The sequence below is a fragment of the Mastigoproctus giganteus genome, chromosome 9 (genome assembly GCF_048544385.1).
Source record: "Mastigoproctus giganteus isolate SK-2022 chromosome 9, ASM4854438v1, whole genome shotgun sequence".
NCBI classification, from domain to species: domain Eukaryota; kingdom Metazoa; phylum Arthropoda; class Arachnida; order Uropygi; family Thelyphonidae; genus Mastigoproctus; species Mastigoproctus giganteus.
This window is the reverse complement of record NC_143583.1, coordinates 222,035,064-222,059,565: the sequence shown is the minus strand read 5'-3', so window position 1 is coordinate 222,059,565 and position 24,502 is coordinate 222,035,064. Positions and strand designations below refer to the sequence as shown.

The 24,502-nt window shown below is 38.6% G+C and overlaps 1 protein-coding gene across 1 annotated transcript in view; it reads right to left on the bottom strand.

Annotated features, from left to right (window-relative positions):
- Positions 1-24,502, bottom strand: part of LOC150081130 (focal adhesion kinase 1-like) — a 1,307,299-nt gene that overhangs the window by 474,830 nt on the left and 807,967 nt on the right. Inside the window, exon 20 of the mRNA XM_090380936.1 lies at positions 14,449-14,653. Within this exon, the coding sequence (XP_090237062.1) occupies positions 14,449-14,653 (205 nt within the window). The remainder of the gene's footprint in view (positions 1-14,448; positions 14,654-24,502) is intronic.

The following is a 24,502-nucleotide window of genomic DNA, read 5'->3' as shown; positions in this document are numbered from 1 at the left end:
TGTTGCCTGCTGACACAGAGGGGTAGCAGTCTTCTGTGTGATGTGGATATCACACCTTGATCCCAGCTTACATTGGTTCACACCTGGGAGATTCTCCAGTATATTAGATGCAGTGTTTCATAATTTGCACATGGGGAGCAAATATCCAGGATTCCCATCAGTCACGCTATCATGAAGTTACAAACAGATGATTTGGCTGTTGCAGAATGACCAATCTTTACTTTGCCACAATTTGGCAAGCAGTAAAAGAATTACCAGAAAGAATGCCGGGGATAAGCCTCAGGGACCTTTCCTTTAAAATTTTATTTTTTTATCTTTCCTTTTAATTTGGTCACAATAGATAAGAAGAATTCTTTCTTAAGTTTAGTGATTCTGTTCACTAATTATTTTATAAAGTTTCCTAGATGGTATTTATATGTAGTTCCTAATCGGTGTGAGCTTATAACCATTTATTATCATACATTTTTTTTGTAATAATGTGAAAAGAATAACCATTTGGACACGTAAATTTTGTGAAAACACTAATTTACTTTTCTACTGAAGAAGTTCCCAAAATAGAATGCAGCACTGTTATGCTTTCTCATTTGTTTTTTTTTGATTTGGTAGTTGTTGGCGCATCGGCTTCTGTGGCCATATTGCACCTCCCAAGGCTTTTGCAGTACTTTGATCCAAGCCCGAGGCGGGAATTGAACCCGCGTCCTTGGGGTTGCCGGGCAGGCACTTTACCCACTCGGCTAGCCCGGTCGGCTTTCTCATTTGTAAAGTTTATATTCCTGTTAATGCAGTCATTGTACATAATTAACCCAGCAGTAGTATCACATCGCGTCAGATGGCAAGATGGAAAATATTTAATCCTGATGACTGGCTAGTTGGGGATTAGCAGTTTTTAATTTTTGTATCTTAATAATGTATTTAGTCTGGTATATGCTAGTTTTTTTGCTGACTGGGCCTGTGAGACAATGCAATGTCATTTATGTTACTCTATTGTGTCCAGTCAAAATACATTTGGTGTACTAGAGAAGCACTGTTCATCACAATGGAATAGTGGAAAACATCAAAATGTTTTCCACTATTCAAAAGGTTCTCAAAGTTAAAGTTTACCACTTGCCTGTGTGAGTATTCCCATAGAAAAGTAAAGAAATTCCAGTAGAGTAAGTGGCTATGAACAATAAATCTAAATCCAGGGAATTTAAGTAATAGCATTAGCATTAGCATTAGCATTAGTAGAGGCATTTGATGCAAGAAAGCAAGCTTATGCAGCATCAGCCAAAAAAAAAAAAAAAAAACCCACTTCCACTTCACCCCTCTGTTCGTTCAAAATACCTGTCCAGCTGAGACTTAAACTTATTTAGGCTATCAACCTCCACCACAAGGGATGGCAGTCTGTTCCACCAACCAACCACCCGCTGGCTAAAGGCAAATTTCCGCACGTCTATCCTACATCTGTCTTTCCTCAATTTGAATTTATGCCCTCTCAGGTGATTTTTCTGAATTAGAGGAAGAATCCCATCAGCATTGAGCATGCTTAAACCATTCAAGGCTTTATACACCTCTATCAGATCACCTCGCTGGTGCCTAGTCTCCAGACACTGTAATTTGCAAAACTTAAGCCTTTCTTCGTAAGAGCACCCCTTTGTTCCATTCACTAATCTTGTTGCCCTTCTCTGTACTCGTTCCAGCAGCTCTACATCCTTCTTGAAATGAGGCCTCCAGACCTGTATACAGTACTCTAGGTGTGGCCTGACCATTGCCTTATACAATGGAATAATCACCTCCTTATCCCTGCTGGAAAAATTCCTGTATATCATTGACAATACTCCATGAGCTACTCTTGCAGCCCGTCTGCACTGCTCAGAGAACTTCATATCTGCCTGCACAATCACCCCCAAGTCCCTTTCATTCTCCACCACTGTCAGTGCAGCACCACAGAGTTGATACGTTGCCCTGGGGTTGCTGTTTCCCATGTGTAGTACTTTACATTTGTCAATGTTAAACTTCATTTGCCACCTCTCAGCCCATCTGCTCAACCTTTCCAGATCCTGTTGCAGCAGCATAGTGTCAGTAGTGTCCTTGACAACCCTGCCAACCTTTGTATCATCTCCAAACTTGCACATTAAGCTTGATATACCATCATCAATATCATTTATAAATACAGAAAACAATAATGGACCTAACACTGAGCCCTGAGGGACTCCACTAATAACATTAGTCCACGATGAGCAGTGTCCATTGATTACCACTCTCTGTCTTCTCCCCCTCAACCACCCCTTTATCCATAGCAGCAATTTGCCTCCAATGTCACACTGCTCCAATTTGTGTAGCAGTCTTCCATGTGCAACAGTATCAAAAGCCTTTCTAAGATCCAAGTATATAATATCAAAGTTATTCCCTGCATCCAGTTCTTTTGTGACTGCATCATAGTATCCAATCAAGTTGGTCAGGCAAGACTTCCCCTTAACAAAACCATGCTGTGTCTGAGCTATAACTGAAGTCTTGTCTAAATGATCCTGCAGTGCTTCTTTAACCAGTGCCTCCATTAATTTTCCTGGAACAGAAGTTAAGCTCACAGGTCTATAATTACTTGTGTCAGCCTTTGATCCTCCTTTGTGAATTGGGGTCACATTTGCACATTTCCAGTCTATGGGTACCTCCCCTGAGTCCAAGGAAGCTCTCATAATTATGGCTAAGGGTTTGCTTACTTCCTTTGCTGCCTCCTTTAATATAACTGGATAGATCCCATCCACCCCGGGTGCCTTTCTTGTGTTTATCTTCAACAGTTTCTCCTCCACTTTACTCCCAGTTATTTCAAGATTCTGTAGCTGACTGCTAGAGTTGAATACACCTCTGGCATTCCCCTTGCTGAATAACTCCTCATGTGTGAATGTCGATGCAAAATATTCATTTAGTTTGTTAGCTACCTGAGCAGGATCATCAACAGTTGACCCATCAATATCAAGTGGACCAATCTGATTCATCCCCTTCCTTCTAGAGTTTACATAAGTAAAGAACTCTTTGCTGTTTTTCTTTGCATCCCTTGCCAAGGATTTCTCGTAATCTGCCTTCGCCTGCCTAACCTCCTTTGTAACTTGGTTGCATATCAACTTGTATCTATCATAGGCTTCTGTGTCATGTGTTAATTTGTAAGTATCCCATGCATTTTTCTTCTCTGCCATATGCCTCATTAGTTCATCTGACATCCATTTTGGCCTAAACCTTGAACAATATTTCTTAGTCGGTATGTAAAGCCTAGTAGCTTCCAAGATAAGTTCTTTGAATGCTTCCCATTTTGAGTTTGCTGTTGGTAACATCATCAGTTGGTCCCACTGTATAGAATTTAAATACTGTCTCAGTCCATCGTAGTCGCCTTTACGGAAGCAATAACCCTTCCCTTTACCCCTAATGGTAGTTACCTCTTTCAGTAACTCCCACTTCAGCACACTGTGATCACTGCCACCTAGTGGTTCATTTATCTGCAGATTCTTAATGCATGAAGAATCACTGCTGATAATCAAATCAAGAGTATTACTCCCTCTAGTTGCCTCCCGAACATGCTGATGTAGAAAACAATCATCCAATAAATCCACAAAAGCCCTGCTAGTGTGTGAGTAACCAGCCCCCAAATTCCAGTCAATATCTGGGAAATTAAAATCTCCCATTATAAGACTCTCTGATTTACTGGCCCACTCTATTTCCCTGTACAGTTCCTTATTATACTCATCAGAGTCATTAGGCCTATAGCACACTCCTACTCTCAATTTTGATCTCCCAATGCTTATGTCACACCAAACTGACTCAACACTGCACTGTCCAGCGATGTCGACTGGCTTCACTTCCTTGGATTTTATGTGTTTCTTAACTAATAGCATAACCCCTCCCCCCTTCCTATCCTGTCTATCCTTTCTGTAGACGTTGTACTCCCCAAATTGCAGTTCTGCATCCCTTATATCTGTGTGACACCACGTCTCTGATATCCCAACAATATCTGCCTTTGATGTTTTGAGCAATACCTCAAATTCATCAAATTTATTTACTAAACTCCTAGCATTGGTGTACACGCAAGTATACCTGCACCTGTTTCTATTCTTAGCTACCCTAACACAACCCATGTGTTTATTTGTACCGCAATGACTCCCAGCAGTCTCTGAAATATCCTGAATCTTGTTTTTCAGGCTTCTGCTCATTCCAATAGAAGCAGTGCAAGAATCTCTTTCACCTCTGCCAGTGGCTACTGTTAATCTATTCGTCTTTGTATCCCCCCAAGCTAGCAGTTTTCCGACCCACCTAACACTGCCTCGATAGCATCAGCAAATATTCTTGCACCCTTTCTATTTAAGTGTATCCCATCCCTGTAGAAGCAATCTCTCCTGTTAACAAGTACAGTCTAGGCTGAAAAAAATTCTACCCCTTGAGCCTTGCACAATCTTTCCAGGGCCGAATTGATCGACAAGGCTCTCATCATAAAAGGAACCTTGAAAAAAAAAATAATAATAAAAAAAGGAGATGAATGATTTAAAGTTATCATTTAATCTTTATAGCATTTGTTGCATATACAGAAGCAACATTAATAGAAATTCATTAGTATTATTTTTTTTTTATTGAAATACATTAATTTCGAAGTGATTTTTTGTAAATATTGGACCAATTTGTTGTGTAGGAATAATGCCAAAGTTATATGCAAAGTTACTGCCTTCACAAACTTAATTTGGCAAAATTGATTGTTTCTTACTTATATTTTATGAAAACTTTTTTTCTGAAATTTAAATGTAATTAATAAACTTCTTTTTTTTTTTGGAGGATTTTTTAGTCCAAAAAACACAATTTACATAAAACTAGCTGTACCACTGCGAAAATTTTACAATCGGTAGCAGAGTTTGTATTGCCTGATATTTTCAAGATACCAGGCAAATACAAGCTTGGTCCTTGAGGTTGTTACAGACATTCTCTCAGATATGACAGACAAGCTGTACTTGCTACCTGGGAGTCTATAACGCCGATGAAACTGATATTCGGGTGACACTCAAGTCAAGTGGACCCAATTTCGGGGAAGTCCGGACGGTCTGTGACAGCCAAACCCTCTGCTTGCACCTTCACAATGGCGGGACTGTTAGTAATCCTGGGTATAACCTCGATGATCAAGTAAGCAGGGGTCGAAGTGTAGTGCCCACACCACATGTAGGAATGCCACCCCTCTATGTTACCAGGCAGTACTAGGTGGTAGACGACTCTCATCAACCGGCGCAATACCACCACTTTGCTTATTGGAGGCTTGATGTGGTGGAACCCATGTTTAGTCTCTAGAGCTAACTTCCGGTCAACCTTTCCCTATCTCGTCCATCAATGCAGTATGATTGATGACTTTTGAGGTTATGATGAACACCGTGGCGACATCCAATATTCCTTACATTTCGAGGGTACAGCTCTAAAACGGTATTTGCAGGCCGGCCGCTAGTTAGTACACCGGACCGAATCTATTGGTAACTCTTTAGAAGGCTTCCAGATCAGCTAGTGTATAATCTACCTCTACTCTGCCAGATAGTGACTGGAGGGAGTCCGAGTAGTGTGTATGCGGGGAGCATTATCGAGGCCACGTCATGTCAAGGATCTGGGCATATTCTTACCATGTGTACACCATATCAAAAAATTTCATTAATTCATACAGCATGTCCCACCCACTTTTTCTTACTATTGAATACACCATGAATTGTCAAACTAATAGAGCAACCTTATCTGCAAAAAGATCTAAATCTCCCAAGCACTTCCTAATTCGTTTCACAAATATACATGGTCTCAATTCTAATCTCAACGATGTCCATTTCCACTTGCAGTGTGCAAAACCCCCATGTACCTTTTCTGACAGAATCTCAGTTATCGGTTGATTGAAATCAACCGATCTCATCTCAGATGCCCTAATTATTCGCTGTACGATTTCTTTCACCTCAAAGGTGGTACTCTTGCATTCCATTCTGATATTCCCTGTCAGAGACGTGGCAATTTGGAATCTCCTCTCTTTGATCTTCTCTGGCTTAAAAATCTCTCTACCTTATTCTGTCAAATTCATCTGTTGACTTTACTGTTCTCCCAACTCCACTAATCACTTGGAGCTCTTTGACTTCCTCTCTTTGCAACTTGACTTTCTCCAGTCCAACTTTCCTAACAGTGAGGTAATTTTCCTTGGTGATTTTAACGTTCATAACTCCAGCTGGTTTCCGTTTTCTAGTCACACCGACCCAGCTGGTCGAGATGCTGAGGCTTTTGCAATTACTAATGACCTTGCACAGATTGTTCATTTACCTACAAGAATACCGGATAATCCTAATCATACAGTCAACACGCTTGATCTTTTTCTCACAAACAACCCTTCTAAGTACAGGTCGAAGTGAGAAGTCCTTTAGGCACTTCAGATCACAACTTGGTGATTGTCTCTTCTCCAATGGAGCCTTTATCTCATGGTTATTCTGAACCTCGTGTTGTTTGGCATTAGAAGAATACAAAATGGGATGACCTGCGAGATTTATTTTCCTTGGTCGGATTACTGTTTAAAAACTTCTGATGTCAACATTTGCTCAGATCAAGTCAGCGAAATTATTCTTGCAGGAATGGAATCCTTTATCCCACACTCCACTTTAAAATCTCTTCCTTTATCTAAACCTTAGTTTTCCAATAAATGTGCTATGGCTGTTCAAGAGAAGAATGTTGCATATCGTGATTGGCTTGTTTCTAATTCTTCAATTTCATTTTCTGCCTACACCAAAACTCGCAACAATTGTAAAGCAGTTATTAATCAGTCCAAACTAGAGTTTGAACAGGCTAAGAGTAGAAAACTTGCTTCTTGCCCTAATGGTAGCCAAGCATTCTGGTCACTTGCCAAAGCTATTGGCTGCAACTTTTGCCCATCTCTGCTTCCACCTCCGTCCAAACCGGATGGTTCTGTTGTCACTTCAGTCAAGGATAAAGCTGACCTGCTAGCATCCCACTTTTCTTCCAACTCATGTATTAATGATCTTGGTAAAACACCTCCCACCATACCCAACACGCTCCATTCAATGCCTCCTGTGGTCTTCCTTTTCTCTTTCGCTCTCGGTGTTACTTTTCTTCCAAACAGCTGCTCACTCTGTATAAATGGCAAATCCGCCCTGTCGTGGAATATTGTTTCCACATCTGGGGTGGTGCCCCCAAAACCTCTCTCAGGCTTCTTGATTCCATTCAGAAGAGGCAATTAGGTTAGTTAATGATTCATCTCTAACAGAGTCTCTCCACTCATTGTCCTATAGATGTACTGTTTCTGCTGCATGCCTCTTCTACAGATACTTCCATGGACACTGTTCCTCTGAATTGGCTTCTATAATTCCCTCTCTCTCTTTCAAAACAGTGCAAACACGTGCCGCCACCAGCCAACATCCATTTGCTGTCCAACTTCAAACTCACAGAACCAACTTTTCATCTTCTTTGTTTATTCATTCAACTGTTGTTTTCTGGAACAACCTTCCTTCATATGTATTTCCTGAAAATTACAGTCTACAGAAGTTCAAGTCCAATGTCCACAAATATCTTCTTTTGTCTTCTCAACCTCCAACCTAAGCACGGTACTAAGTACTATAGGTTCTAATACCCCTCATGTTTGGGGTTTACAGAAAAAAAAAAAAAAAAAGTTTTAGACAATTCATTAACTTATGTAAGTAGGCATTTCGGATGCCAGCAATGAAACTTTGCCTTTTTCTAGCTGTCCTAAACAAATGTAATCCGTGTTTGTTTATTTGGGCAGAATTTGTGCACCGAAATTATAATAAAATGCTACTTCGCTCCTTTTATCAGACTTTTATATTCAATCTAGACTTTTATTTTACATCTAAAAAATTCTACTAAAAAGGAAAGAATAGTGTAAAGTCCACTAAAAACTCGCCTTTCATTTTAAAAACTGATCTACAATGGGTCAAACTTTCATTAGTATTGTTTTGTTTCTTTCATTTTCTTGCAGATGCTTTGTAAAACATGTCAGTCCCTCTTCAGCATCCAGCAATATCAGCGCAGATGTTTACATTTAGCCTCCCGTGGTACCTCATCTCCATGTCTTTAATGTCCTGGTGAAATCTCTCATCCTGTTCTTAAATTGTAATTCCTCAATTTTCTGGGAAAAGTCAATGTGGAAGTGTAAAAATGTACTGTGACACTCATGCTGCGGCCCGACTTCTTAAAATGTAGTACAGTCTCTATAATACTTCTTTGAAAACAGCATTTTTTGTATTCTTGTGCCCTTCTTGTAACCTTATCCTTAACATGCTGGAATGATCTCACCATGATTAAATTGACAATGAATTGACCATGACTCTTACCTAAATACAGGATTAGTAAGCAAAATTCAACTCTATCAAATGTTTGCCCCTGACTTTAATTTATAGTCATCGCAAAATCCAGCAAAATAGAAAACTGCCGTCTCTTAAATGAGAATGGCAGAGTCAAATCGGATGGAGTCAAATCTATATGTGGTAAGAGTATCCATTTTCCTTTACCTTCTCCTGTTGTTATTTCTAGATCTAATCAATTCTGATGCATAACTTTGACTATAAGTCTCATACCATTGATCAATCCTTCTGAACTTGCCAAATTCTGCAGTAAAATAACAACTGCTCTTACCTTCAATTCTAAAATGTGGGGTGGTCAACCACTTAAACCGAGGAAGTCCAGGAATTCGGTTGGATATCACAAAAGTACTTCGGGATCTTCAGATATAATTGTGTTCACACTCTTATATTGTAACCATTCACCAGGCATCATTTGTAAAATTTTTAAATTGATTCTTTCACACTCGTCATTTTTTGGGGCAAGAATAGCATGCGAAGAAGTGGCATTTACATCAGCAAAGTTGTGGCCAAAAACAAAAGGAATCAAAATGTCATGAACTATTAGATTAGGATCTAATTAAATTTGGTCCAAAATTCCAGCCACTGTGAGATAGGTTCCATTTCCAATTGTAAATAATTACAGGAATTTCCAATTCCTGTAAAGTTTGGATGGTGTGAAGTTAGAAGTATTCTGAAGAGCAGGTAAACCAATGGTAGAAAGACTCAAGCCATGGGTAATTAATATTTGATTGATTTCACTCAAACAAATCATGCGCTATGTGAACATCTTGTGTCCACAAGTCTTCACACAGATATTATTTACAGCTGTTCCACAACGCTGCCATATTAATAGGTTGACGGTAGGCTATGATAAAAGCAAACAATTGATAAGGCATTTGGAGATCTGCAGCTTCCTGCAAGCAACTTTGCCATTCAGAATCATCAATCAGTAAGTTGGGCAGCTTCTTTGAATGAAGGATATTCCACACCATTGTAACTTCTTACATTTTTGAAACTGATAGCACCTACAACGTGGAGTAATAACAAAGGTAGTACCTCTCAGTATCTGAAAGAGACACACCAAACATTCTGCCAATAACCTTTCCAAAACCAGACTTTCTTTTCTGCTATCTATTATTATTAACCCAAACATAGTGTACAGGCTGTCAGGATAAATGTAGGGACTTGCAGTTTGTGGATTCTCATTTAAATGAAACCAAGCAGTAAGTTTGATGTATTCTGAGCAGAGTAGAGTGTCAACTGCATCATCTTAAGTGAAATACAAGTTGTGCTCCAGCTACTGGTATACAGCCAGTTGCACAACTTGATGAGATCGATTGTGCATTTTGTAAGCAAACATTCTGCAAGCTGCTTCTGTAGAACCAACGTACCTCGTATTAATCTGAGTTGTTATCTTATCGGGATAAACAATATTGTCATTTTTTGGAATAATTTGCACAATCGTGTACTTTATAAATGTATTTATGTAAATACGTCATGCTATGAATGCCTGCACAGATCTCAATGTTAATGTGAGCTTTGAAATACTTAAGAAGGAATGGATTACAAGGAACAACCCACCTATGCCAATCATTACTTTAATGCCGCCAGCAGTTTTTTCAAGCAGTTAATTAGACTGGGTAACCAGTCTAATTAACGTTTTCCCTTGTTTCTAATGTTCTCGATTTCCCTTATTTTATACTCGTCTTCTAAACAAAGAAGTAATTTGACATGAGGGAAACTCTTTTTTGAAACTGGATGGTGCAAATGTAAGTTTTAGCAACTCCAAACAAATTCTTTTGTGTTTTAATTAGCTGCAACAGTTCCTGAACTTTAGCATTAAAAACTCTAACTACAATGTCTGGCTGACTGTTGGGTGTTTCATGATGGAGTAAAGATTCTATATTAGCCATATAGTGCAAGGAAGCTTGAGACTTTTGCTGCACCAGCGAAAAAAAAATTTCTGAGTTACCCTGAGAGAGAGAGAGAGAGAGAGAGAGAGAGAGAGAGAGAGAGAGAGAGGAGAATGATGATATGCAGCTCAGGATCCCAGGCAGGGGCATTACTACAGTAAGTGGCACCTGGGTGCCAATTGAAATTTTGTACTGCACTTTAAGATTGTCGTATTTCATCCCAATTTCCATTGCAAGTCATAGTGATAATATCAGGTTTTCCAAATTTCTGAACAATCACCATAGCATCTTGATAGTCCATCATAGTTTGAGGGCTTCCACTGAACGAAGATGGAAGAATAACAATACAACCCGTTCTAAGATTTTAATTTGCTGCTCTTGCATTTAAAGCATCAGTTAATCCAACAAAGGTTGGCAGGGTTGTTAAGGACACTACTGACACTATGCTGCTGCAACAGGATCTGGAAAGGTTGAGCAGATGGGCTGAGAGGTGAAAAATGAAGTTTAACATTGACAAATGAAAAGTACTACATATGGGAAACAGCAACCCCAGAGCAACGTATCAACTCTGTGGTACTACACTGACAGTGGTAGAGAATGAAAAGGACCTGGGGGTAATGGTGCAGGCAGATATGAAGTTCTCTGAGAAATGCAAATGGGCTGCAAGAGTAGCTCATGGTGTCTTATCAATGATATACAGGAATTTTTCTATCAGGGATAAGGAGGTGATTATTCCCTTCTTTAAGGCAATGGTCAGGCCACACCTTGAGTACTGTATACAGTTCTGGAGGCCTCATTTCAAGAAGGATGTAGAGCTGCTGGAACGAGTACAGAGTAGGGCAACAAGGTTAGTGAATGGAACAAAGGGTTGCTCTTACAAAGAAAGGCTTAAGTTTTGCAAATTACAGTGTCTGGAGACTAGGCACCGGCGAGGTGATCTGATAGAGGTGTATAAAGCCTTGAATGGTTTGAGCATGCTCAATGCTGATGGGATTCTGCCTCTTGCTCAGAATAATCACCTGAGAGGGCATAAATTCAAATTGAGGAAAGACAGATGTAGGATAGATGTCCGGAAATTTGCCTTTAGCCAGCGGGTAGTTGGTTGGTGGAACAGACTTCCATCCCTTGTTGTGGAAGTTGATAGCCTAAATAAATTTAAGTCACAAGCTGGACAGGTATTTCGAACGAACGGAGGGGTAAAGTGGAAGTTTTTTTTTCTTTTTTTCTGGCTGATGCTGCATAAGCTTGCTTTCTTGCATCATATGCCTCTACTAATGCTAACTTTCGACTCTTAACCGAGATTGCTGATGTCTTATGAACTTCAAATGATCTCCTTCAATCATACAATACTTGTTGAGACAGTTTTCCTGCATTTAATAGAGGATTAAAATCTCCTATGGGAAGTGAACCTCTGACTGCAATTTAGTACCAAACATATTCTCGTAAAGTGAGCTGATGACGAACAGCTGTTTGTCTTATTCCATTGAGCATCATAGAAATATGGCAAACAGGCTCGCCTCGCAGCCAAGTGAGTGGATATGCCATAGGGTCAACATGCATGCTGTTGTAATTTATAACTTGTATCTTTCTCTCTTTAGGGTAAACAGCAATTGATTGGTGGTGCACCATCAAACTTTTCAAAAAATGCAGCAACGTCTGATATCATAGGGTCATTAAAATGCCAAAGTCTTCATTTGGTTTATAATAGAACTTTAAAACAAAATCTAAATTGGGTTGTCGATTTGCAGCACATGCTCGGTTGTATTCATCATCCATTTTTTTTCCTTCATGAATAAGTTCGAGCATATGGGTTAACATTATATAAAATTGTGCTTAAGTGTTCAACGATTTCTTGCTTTAGGAGCTTATTTTCGGGTCTTTGCATTCGAAAATTATTTACCTGGGCTAAATCCAATATATATAACTGGCTGTAAGCCAGGGTTTTATGTTACCCCGGAATTAAGGAACTGATAGAATGATGGATATCTCCCAAAATCCGAAATGCGCAAGGCCCAGGACCGGTCAGCAGTTTCACATTTGCTCTGAAACAAATAAAAGAGAAAGCATTTATTGTATTGCCTGATATTTTCACGAAAATGTTTGGACAATTCATTGTCATTTGTATATAAAGGACTTACGTAAGCAAGCATTTCGGTTGCTGGCAATGAAACTTTGGCATTTTGAAAACATGTAGAAAAATGATTTCCAACTGTTTCACACTTAAAATATAAGGCATGACAATGAACACACCTTTGACTAAGAAAGCCAATACGCTGACATATTAAATCTTTCAGATCCTTAAATGTACATTTCAGACTAATCCTGAATACATTTGCAGAAACATGAAAACGCATATTTCTTCTTTGCCGCAAAGCATGTTCAACATGACCATTCAGAGTAGCATGGCAGCAGGCACATCTTCCGTGTTCTGACTGTGACATACTTCTAAATCCTTAAATTACTTACTTTAAATGACATCAAAACAAAAACAAACTTGATAACGATAAAATGATGAGTTCTAAACGTATTACACGTAACAAATGCCAATGAGTGTATGAGCTTGCGTGCGCAATGTGGGGACACACAGTGAGTGGTGCAAGCAGTGCAATGGGATCCTAACGATTAGTTCTTTCTTTTAAGGCCAATTTTCTCTAGTGCTACTAGAGAAAATTGGCCCTTTCTGTAAAATAAAACTATTCAGAATTTTTACTATTCAGACTTTATATATTTTCCCATGTTTATGCACACCTAGGAAGAAATATCTTCAATTTGAGATCAGATTGTTTAGGCCTATAGTACGTAATGGCTACAGCTAGCTGTACCCGTTGCGAAAATTTTGCAATTGCTAGCAGAGTTTTTCTCTAGCTGTCCTATTATTATTTTTTTGGAACAAGGGACATGATTGTGCGAACATGCAAATTTTTAAACAGAAAAAAAAAATGCCTTATCAATACAGACAACTGTTTGTTTAACAGTTGACATCTTCCTGTGGCCCCATCTATGAAGTGAATGTTAAACTATTCTCGTTTGTAGTATAAAACTAGGCCATTCCATAAAATAAAGCTATTCAGAATTTTAAAATTTTACCATCTCTCTGCACACCTAGGAAGACATATCTTCAATTTGAGATCACTTTCAGCCCGATCTGTTGGGCCTATCATTGACAGTGATCATCTCAAGAAATGGCTTCTGTATTAATATATAGATTATTATGTATATAATATTAGTGTGGATATACCATAGACAACTCTTAAATAGGCGCCTCCGTAGCCAGGTGGGAAGGAGCAGCAGTGCATAGCACACGCTTCTTGATTAGACCGGGGTTCGAGCCCGTCACCACCAAATACGGAGGATGCGGAAAGGTCAGGGAATGACCACCGCATATCCCGGAGCAATATGGCCTTAGTTGCTAATGCTCCTAAAAACCAAATAACAACAATAACAACTCTTAAATGAAAAAACTACAATAGTAGTGTAAAGGGCATCATTTCATCTGTATCTCATATTGTGCTCATCCTTCACAATGAGTTGCCATGCATATGTAACACTTCACTAACAGAGAAGACTACTGTTACTAATTCTCAGTGGGCACCAACACCCAGAAGGCACCGTTTCAAGGCTAGTTGGCTTTTCATCGGTGGGTGGGCAGGTACCCTGGTATCGCCTAACACTTCTAATAGAGAAGACTGGGTGGTGGTGCCCACTGAGAATAAGTAATAACAGTCTTCTCTATTAGTGAAGCATTACTTATTCAAAGTAATGCAATGTAACATTGTGAAGGATGAGCACAATATGAGATACAGATGAAATGATGTCCTTTACACTACTATCGTAGTTTTTTTGTTTAAGAGTTGTCTGTGGTGTATCCACACCAATATTACATAGATAATTTATACTCTTAATAATATTATGCCCAGATGCATTTAGTAATAATTAAATAGAGTATTATTAAAAACGAAGAAATAAAATTAATAAGCATTGCAATCTAGTGATAAGAGGACTACCACTGGTACACTACATCTGAAAAAACTCAATACTTTACAAATATTAAACTTAAAAATCTGTGGCCTGTTAGGTGACACAATATCATCCATATCATGTCATCCGAGGTGTAGACAATAATCATAATGTCTACACAACAATGTTACACATCAGAAATCATTATTATGTATGAGAATGAATAAACATGCACATACCTTAATACATATTTAATTTCTTTAAAACTGGGCCTTTTTGAGGGTTCATATGACCAGCACTGTGACATTAGACTATACAAACGAGGGGGGCAATTGGGTGGGAGAGGAAGTCTTTCTCCATTTTCTATCCTTCCTATAACATCATTATTTTTTACGCCCTGAAAGGGTTTCACTCCCATCATTAGGATTTCCCATATGCAAACACCTGAAATGACACTCCAGACTAAATTACATAATAAGCAAGAGAACAAAAATTAAAATAAAAACAAAATAATTAAGTATTACGTAATATTATAAAAAACAATCAATTTTATTTGAAATATCTACAAAGTATGCCAGTCAACAAATAACAGAAAATAACAAACACAACAAATAAAAGTATTACGTAATGTTATAAAAAACAATCAATTTTATTTGAAATATCTACAAAGTATGCCAGTCAACAAATAACAGAAAGTACTGCATTGCATATCCAACCAAGTGATGATCATAAGAAGCAGCATGGCAAACTCTTTTTTATACTAGCTCATCAGAATCTGCAAATGCCAAGAACTTACACTAAATTATGCCATACAAGAAGTGTGGTGAAAAAAATATGCATTTTTTAAATAAAATATGGGAATATAGAACTTACTTCTAAATCATGCTGCAAAAGAAGAATACTAATGAAAAATGGCTATTTCAGTTACTTTTTTTAAATAAAATATGGGAGAACCCTATTCAGCAAGAAAAAAAAATTTTTTCTCCTTGTAATAATATGACAAGCAATAACCCTCCTCCATGTTCCTACTGCCCATATTACAGTACCATACGTAGCAGCTCTACTTACATGACTTGGAAAATAGTAGAATCATTACGAATAAAAATTAATTTAATCAATTCAAAATACTGAAAAAATTAGCAGTTAATGATGCACAAAGACCAGAAGTGATGTGAACAAACCCCACAAACAGCCAAAGCTATATGAAACTTCATTTGCCTCTTATAGTTTTGGAAAAGAGGAATGGAGGGATGTAAAAAATCTACCATTATCAACAGAGCTACACCAACCAGACATACCCGGAAACATGATTGTGATCTTCATCTGAACCATAGATATATATTTTTTTATCATTCTGAATATCAGAAAATTTTCCAAGACTAATCCATAATAATATCACTACTTTATTTATGTGTTAATGACAATTAAAGTATAAACAGAGATCAGCAGTGCATTCACACCTTTAAATATACATAAAGTGAATTCTACTGACTTAAGCCTTACCACTGGTTTAGCCACAGGTTCCAGCCCAGGACTACCTTTTTCCCACTCCATACAGATTTTCTCTCTGAAAATGTTGAGAGTGATGAGGCAAAATCTCTGCATTTCTTAACTAGAGCATACTGACATACTTGTGCTTCTTCAGTGCTGGACTTCAAAAATATTCTATTGACACCTCAGTCCCCAGCCAGATATTTGCATCTTTTTTAAACTGCAACAATATTCAGTACAGAATGCACATTCATTACTGCCGGGCTACAAACATTCACAGAATGCATGTTCATATGTCAAGTAGTAATATAATTTTACAGATTAATAAATAATCCAAATTAGCCAAAGGTGTTCATTACATGTCTCTGTCAGACTACATACCAGGGGTAACTAAAATTAGTATGCTTTAAGGCAGTGTTTCTCAATCTTTTTACTCTCGTGGCACATTTTCCAAAGAAGAAAAATTTCGCGGCACACCTACGTAGTCATAGAAGAAGAAATTTCTAAATTAAATAAATAGAACGAAAAATAATATTAACAATTTTTTTATTTATACTTATATTATATTTGTGTTATGCAAACAATTCTTACAACCAAAATAAAATATTCGGACAATGATGTTAAAATAAAAACGACGCTAGTTTTTTTTTAAGATTTCGTGGCACACTTGGAAAATTTTGCGGCACACTAATGTGACGCGGCACACCCTTTGAGAAACACTGCTTTAAGGTTCCTAAGCGAATATTTTGGAATTGCAGGACTAAGAGATGTAGATCAATTCCTGCATATTATGTTATTATTATTCTGCTAATGAGGTGTGATCGCAAAGATTGAGGACTGAATTAATATTTGGGAAATAACGGAGCTTACTGGCTATTCAAATGTCTCTTGAATAGGAACCGGAATTGTATAGTCTCCATAACATTGTATAGGAAGCAGGGTTTAATCATTTCTTTTTTCATGGAAATAAAGATTGAGTTCCAGTAAGATGTGCAAAAACACACTCGGATATGCTAAGAAACAACAAGGCGGTGGCTAACCTTTTCCTGTAGCATGCCACATATGGCGTTGAGCCTTCATGGGTAGCACAATAGATATAATCACCATCCTCTCCACACTGGGGTGGAAAAGACTCAAGTTTTAATTCTGAGCACCTAAAAAAAACTTTTAAGGGGCCCTTTTCACAAAATAGCTGAGTTAATTGGTCTCAGATGGGGGTAGCATGGTTTTTTTCCTCAAGGAAATTTGGATATTTTATCCAACAGAATGTGCAAATTAACCTCAGAACCGAGGCAATTTACACACAGATTTTCAGAGTTCACAGACCACACTGCACCATATACTGTCAAACTCATTTGTAATGAGTACGGTTACAGCGAAAGTTTGATACTGTGAGCAAACAGAGAAGAGTTGATTGGAAATGATGTATTTTATGACAATATTTCATGGTTAAAACAATCATGGTAGTTAAGAGCTTCACAGGTGTAATGAGCAAATCTTTAAGCTATTACAAAGGTCGCCAACCTGCTGTATGGACTAAGATCTATAATTCTGTTGTCTGTTTATGACATTTCCCCCATATCGCTTTCCACATCCCTGCTGATAGCAATTTACTTACGTATAACCCTTTCAACAATTCTCAGAATCTTTTTACGGCAGTAGGCACCAAAACAATACCACAAGAAGCATAGTTCTCTTTTCAGTAAAAATTCTAGTTCAAAGATTTTCTAGTGAAAATCCCCAAACACCCCATGTAATGGGGATGTAGTAGTAGTAGTAGTTGTGGCATGTGATTCAAGAAAGCAAATGTATGAGCTTATGCAGCATCAGCCAAAAAAAAAAAAAAAAAAAAAAATCACACCATTCCCTCCAAATGCTTGTCCAGTTCCTCCTTAAATTTATTCAACCTATCAACTTCCACAACGACAGATGGAAGTTTGTTCCAGCAATTAACCACCCGCTGGCTAAAGACAAATTTCCGCACATCTATTCTACATCTGTCTTTTCTAAATTTGAATTTATGCCCCCTTAGGTTCGTAATCTAAACAAGTGGAAGGATCCCATCAGAATTCAGCGTGCTCAACCCATTCAAGGCCTTATATACCTCAATCAGATCACCGCGCAGGTGCCTAGTCTCCAGCCACTGCAATTTGCAGAACTTAAGCCTTTCTTGGCAAGAGGATCCCTTCATTACCCTCACCAATCTTGTTGCCCTTCTCTGTACACGCTCAAGTAAAGCTACATCCTTCCTAAAATGAGGCCTCCAGACCTGTACGCAGTACTCAAGGCGTGGCCTGACCATTGCCTTATACAGAGCGATAATCACCTCCTTTTCCCTGCTAGCAAAATTCCTATATATCATTGACAAAACCCCATGACCTGCCCTGGCAGCCTGTCTGCATTGCTCAGAGAACTTCATATCTGCCTGCACAATTACTCCCAGGTCTTTCATTTTCTACCAACTTAAGTGTAGTACCACAGAGTTGGTAGGTTTCTCTGGGGTTACTTCTACCCATATGTAGTACTTTGCATTTGTCAAGGTTAAACTTCAGTTGCCACTTCTTAGCCCATCTGCCCAAATTATCTAAATCCTGTTGCAGTAGCACACTGCCATTACTGTCATTAACAACCCTGCCAACCTTTGTATCATCTGCACACTTCGAGATTAAGCCTGATATACCTTCATCAATATCATTGATAAATATTGCCTGACCAATTTGATTGGATACTATGATGCAGTCACAAAAGAACTGGATGCAGGGAATAACTTTGATATTATATACTTGGATCTTAGAAAGGCTTTTGATACTGTTGCACATGGAAGACTGCTGCACAAATTGGAGCAGTGTGGCATTGGAGGCAAGTTGCTGCTATGGATAAAGGGGTGGTTGAGGGGGAGAAGACAGAGAGTGGTAATCAATGGACACTGCTCATCGTGGACTAATGTTATTAGTGGAGTCCATCAGGGTTCAGTATTGGGGCCTTTATTGTTTTCTGTATTTATAAATGATATTGATGATGGTATATCAGGCTTAATGTCCAAGTTTGCAGACGATACGAAGGTTGGCAGGGTTGTCAAGGACACTACTGACACTATGCTGCTGCAACAGGATTTGGAAAGGTTGAGCAGATGGGCTTCGAGGTGGCAAATGAAGTTTAACATTGACAAATGTAAAGTACTACATATGGGAAACAGCAACCCCAGAGCAACGTATCAACTCTGTGGTACTACACTGACAGTGGTAGAGAATGAAAGGGACCTGGGGGTGGTGGTGCAGGCAGATATGAAGTTCTCTGAGCAGTGCAGACGAGCTGCAAGAGTAGCTCATGGTGTATTGTCAATGATATATAGGAATTTTTCTAGCAGGGATAAGGAGGTGATTATTCCCTTGTATAAGGCAATGGTCAGGCCACACCTAGAGTACTGTATACAGGCCTGGAGGCCTCATTTCAGGAAGGATGTAGAGCTGCTGGAACGAGTACAGAGAAGGGCAACTAGATTGGTGAATGGGACAAAGGGGTTCTCTTACGAAGAAAGGCTTAAGTTTTGCAAATTACAGTGTCTGGAAACTAGGCACCAGCGGGGTGATCTGATAGAGGTGTACAAAGCCTTGAATGGTTTGAGCATGCTCAATGCTGATGGGATTCTTCCTCTAGCTCAGAAAAATCACCTGAGAGGGCATAAATTCAAATTGAGGAAAGACAGATGTAGGATAGATGTGCGGAAATTTGCCTTTAGCCAGCGGGTGGTTGGTGGGTGGAACAGACTTCCATCCCTTGTCGTGGAAGTTGATAGCCTAAATAAGTTTAAGGCTCAGCTGGACAGGTATTTCGAACGAACAGAGGGGTGAAGTGGAAGTGGTTATTTTTATTTATTTATGTCACTTTTTTTTTTTTTTTTTTTTTTTTTTTTTTTTGGCTGATGCTGCATAAGCTTGCTTTCTTGCATCAAATGCCTCTACTAATGCTAATGCTAATGCTATACAAACAACAGTGGAGCTAACACCAAACCCTGTGGGACTCCACTAATAACATTAGTCCAAGAAGAGCAGCACCCATTGATTACCACCCTCTGTCTTCTCGCACTTAACCATCCTTTTATCCATTGTAGCAACTTACCCTTAATACCATTCTGCTCCAATTTGTACAATAGTCTTCCATGCGCAACAGTGTCAAAAGCTTTCCTGAAATCCAAATATCTGATATCAAAATTATTTTTTGCATCCAGTTCCTTTGTAACCACATCATAATATCCTATCAAATTTGTCAGACAAGACTTTCCCTTAACAAACCCATGCTGTGTCTGCAATGCATCTTTAACCAGTGACTCCATTATTTTACCCGGAACAGAAGTTAAACTAACTGGCCTGTAATTACTCGAGTCACCCTTCGATCCCCCTTTGTGAATTGGGGATACATTTGCACATCTCCAGTCCGTGGGAACCTCCCCTGAGTCCAAGGATGCTCTCATAATTATGGCTAAGGGTTTGCTTAGTTGCTTTGCTGCCTCCTTTAATATAACTGGATAGATCCCATCCACCCCAGGTGCTTTTCTTACGTTTAACTTCAACAATTTCTCTTCCACTTTGCTCTTCCAATTTGCTATTACAAGATCATTAAGCACCCTGCTACAATTTGATAACCTTCTGCCACTTTCAAACATTAATAATTCCTCACGTGTGAATGTAGATGTAAAATACTCATTCAGTTTGTTTGCTATCTGAGCAGGATCATCAACGGTCGAACCATCGATGTCAAGTGGACCAATCAGATTCATCCCCTTCCTTTTAGAGTTTATATAAGTAAAGAAATCCTTGCTGTTTTTCTTAGCATCTTTTGCCAAGGATTTCTCGTAATCTGCCTTCACCTGCCGAACCTCCTTTGTGACCTGATTACAGATTAACTTATATCTGCCATAGGCTTCTGAGTCGCTTGATAATTTATATGCATCCCATGCATTTTTCTTCTCTGCTACGAGTCTCATTAGTTCATTTTACAACCATTTAGGCCTAAACCTTGAACAATATTTCTTAATAGGTATGAAACTTTTAGTAGCTTCCACGATTAATTCCTTGAATGCTTCCCACTTAGAATTTACTGTTGGTAACATCGTCAGTTGTTCCCACTGTACAGAATTTAAAAACTGTCGGAGACCACTGTACTCGTCTTTACGGAAGCAAAAACCCTTTCCTTTACCCCTGATGGTAATTAAATCTTTAAGCAAATCCCACGTCAGTACACTGTGATCACTGCCACCTAGTGGTTCTTTTATCTGCAAATTCCTAATACATGAATGATCACTGCTGATAACCAGGTCAAGAGTATTACTTTCTCTGGTTGCCTCTCGAACATGCTGCTGCAGAAAACAATCATCCAATAAATCCACAAAAGTCTGACTAGTGTGCGAGTGCCCAACTCACAAGTTCCAGTCAATATCTGGGAAGTTAAAATCCCCCATTATAAGACATTCTGATTTACTAGCCCACTCTATTTCTCTGTACAATTGTTCATTGTACTCATTCAAGTCATTAGGCCTATAACACACTCCTACTCTAATTTTTGCTTTCGCAGTGCTTATGTCACACCAAACTGACTCAACAGTGCACTGTTCATCTATATCAACTGGATGCACTTCTTTTGATTTTATGTTTTTCTTTATTAACAGAATAACACCTCCTCCCTTCCTATCCTGTCTATCCTTTCTGTACACATTATACTCCCCAAATTCCAGTTCGGCATTCGTTATATCTGTATGACACCACGTCTCTGATATCCCAACAATATCTGCGTTTGATGTCTTGACCAACACTTCAAATTCATCAAATTTATTTACTATACTTCTAGCATTGGTATACATGCACCTATTCCTATTCCCAGCCACTCTAACACATCCCATATACCCACCTGTTTCACGATGACTGACATCCGTCCCTGAAACCCCCAACACCCCTCGTTCCAGGTCGCTACTTATTCTAATAGAAGTTGTGCAAGAATCACCTTCACCTCTGCCTACGGCTACTGTTAAACTATTAGTCCTTGTATCCCTCCCCCAAGCTATCAGTTTTCCAACCCACCTAACACTGCCTCGATAGCATCAGCAAATATTCTTGCACCCTTTCTATTTAAGTGTATCCAATCCCTGTAGAAGCAGTCTGTCCTGTTAACAAGTACAGCCCAGGCTGAAAAAAATTCTATCCCTTGAGCCTTGCACAATCTTTCCAGGGCCGAACTGAGGGCCTACAGGTTGAAGGTCTAATGTTTACCTATAGTTGGGAGGAAAATTCTGCTACACACTAAAGTATATTCCATGTTGCGGGTGCACGTTTAAATCTAGCATTTTATTTTATTTTCCCAATCTCTTAATCCTCTTTTGAATTGTATTTCTTCCCAATTGGTTTTGATTCCCAGAAGCCCTAGGGAGAGAACTTTTCTGGCAAATTAACCTATGTAATTTTCTGTTTCAGTATGAAACGTTCAACTTTCAGATTCAGCCAAAATGAAGAATTCAGTGCAATTCCAAATCTTGTGTGTGAATGTGTCTTTCAAAACTTGGTAGAAACGTTTGGAATTTTTAAAAAAAATTTTGATTCTATAGTTTAGGTTTTGTTGTGCTTCATTGCATTCATTCTTTTTTTTTTTTAAACTTGAAATGGCAGGGGAGAAAAGAAAAATTTTGACATTGAGCAAAATAAATTAAAATTATCGTTACTTAGGAAAAAAAATTAAAATTATTGGTTACTTAGGGAATGGAACAAACAATGCATACATTTTTAAAAATGACTCAACTCAGCAGCTGTGTTAATCATTTGAAAAAATCAGGCAAGAATTACTACTGTTTTCAAAAACACACATAATTGCAAAAAAAATGTGCAAGTGTAATAATAGTAATCTGGATAAAGATCTTTTGAGTTGGTTTCCAATTAAAAGAAATTGTATTCCTATTGGTTTCCCTCTACTGAAACTACAAGCTGCAAAACTGGCTCAACATAATATTGTTTATGGTAAGATAGGTGGAAAATCTGGTTGGTGAACAAAAAAGTGAGTAATCACTTGAGTGAAAATGTGCACAGTTGTAGTAGAGAGATATGATGCAAGAAAGCAAGCTTATGTAGCATCAGCCAAAAAAAAAAAAAAAAAAAAAAACACCCATTTCACACATCCATTCCCTCTAAAGGTTTATCCATTTCCTCCTTGAATTTATTTAAGCTATTAATTTCCACAATGACAGATGGAAGTTTGTTCCAGCAATCAACCACCCGCTGGCTAAAAGCAAATTTTTTCACACCTTTTTTATTCAGGTTCTTAATCTGAGCAAGAGGAAGAATCCTATCAGAATTGAGCCTGCTCAATTCATTCAAGGCTTTATACAGCTCAATCACATCACCTTGTAGGTGCCTAGTCTCCAGGCACTGTAATTTGCAGAACTTAAGTCTTTCTTGGTAAGAGAATCCCTTTGTTTCCCCTCACCAACCTTGTTGTCCTTATCTGTACTCGATCAAGCAACTCTGCATCCTTCCTAAAATGAGGCTCAAGGCACAGCCTGACCACTGCCTTATACAAGATAATTGCCTCATTTTCCATACTACCGCAAAATTCCTGTATATCAATGACAATACCCAATGACCTGCTCTGGCAAATACTGCTCAGAAAACTTCATATCTGACTGGACAATTACTCCCAGGTATAAGAAAAGGTTTCTGTGCAAAGTGACATTTTTAATGCCAATGAAGCCGGTGTGTTTTATATATTGCTCCTTTACATGGTTAAAGGTGAAAAGTGCACGAACCTGAGACATGAGGTCAAGGAGATGTGGCATATGCAAGAAATATCAATCATCCTGATAATGTGTCAACTACCTGTATGGTACCAAAGACTCTGCATAGAAACCTAGCAGCAATAGGTCTCCCAGAAAACACCTACAAGAAACTCCAGAAAGTAGCAATCCTGAACACCTGTAGAGTAGTCAGATTTCCTCGACCAACAGTAACACCAGACATTACAACCACCCTGTGTACTTGGTAGCAGTACCCATCACGGAGTGGAATCCCCCAATCAGGGAGAAATAATACAAAAGCAACAATAATAATAATAATATTTCTGCATGTAGGTGCGTGATATATGTAGTGAGTAAGAGGAAAAGTAACATACAGCTATAATAGCAGATATAACAAGTAACATACAGCTATAACAGCAGATATAACGAGTAACAGTAATAACGAGCAATATTCTTTGGTCCCTTGGATCTTGTTAAAACGAAATTTGACTGTATATTATATATGGTCCATAAGGTCTAAGTTGCTGCTGTGCCAAAAAACTCAAAAACTATATGATGCTGAATGTATGTCATGTGCTACCCAAATGGGTATATCTGTAAGCTGCAGGAACAATACTCCACCACCCCCACAACAAAAGTGGAATTTCTGATTGATTTTGGTAAGTGTGTTATTAACAATAGCTGTGCATGGAATACATGCTGCTGTGTAGACCTCCCTGCAATGTCCAGTCTGGGAAAAAAAAAAAAAAAAACCCTCACTGCATGCACGTGATATATATTAGCATTTAGCATTAGTAGGGGCATATGACGCAAGAAAGCAAGATTATGCAGCATCAGCCAAAAAAACCCCTTCCACTTCACCCCTCCGTTCGTTCGAAATACCTCTCCAGCTGAGTTTTAAATTTATTTAGGATATCAACTTCAACAACAAGGGATGGAAGTCTGTTCCACCAGCCAACTACCTGCTGGCTAAATGCAAATTTCCGCATATCTATCCTACATCTGTCTTTCCTCAATTTGAATTTATG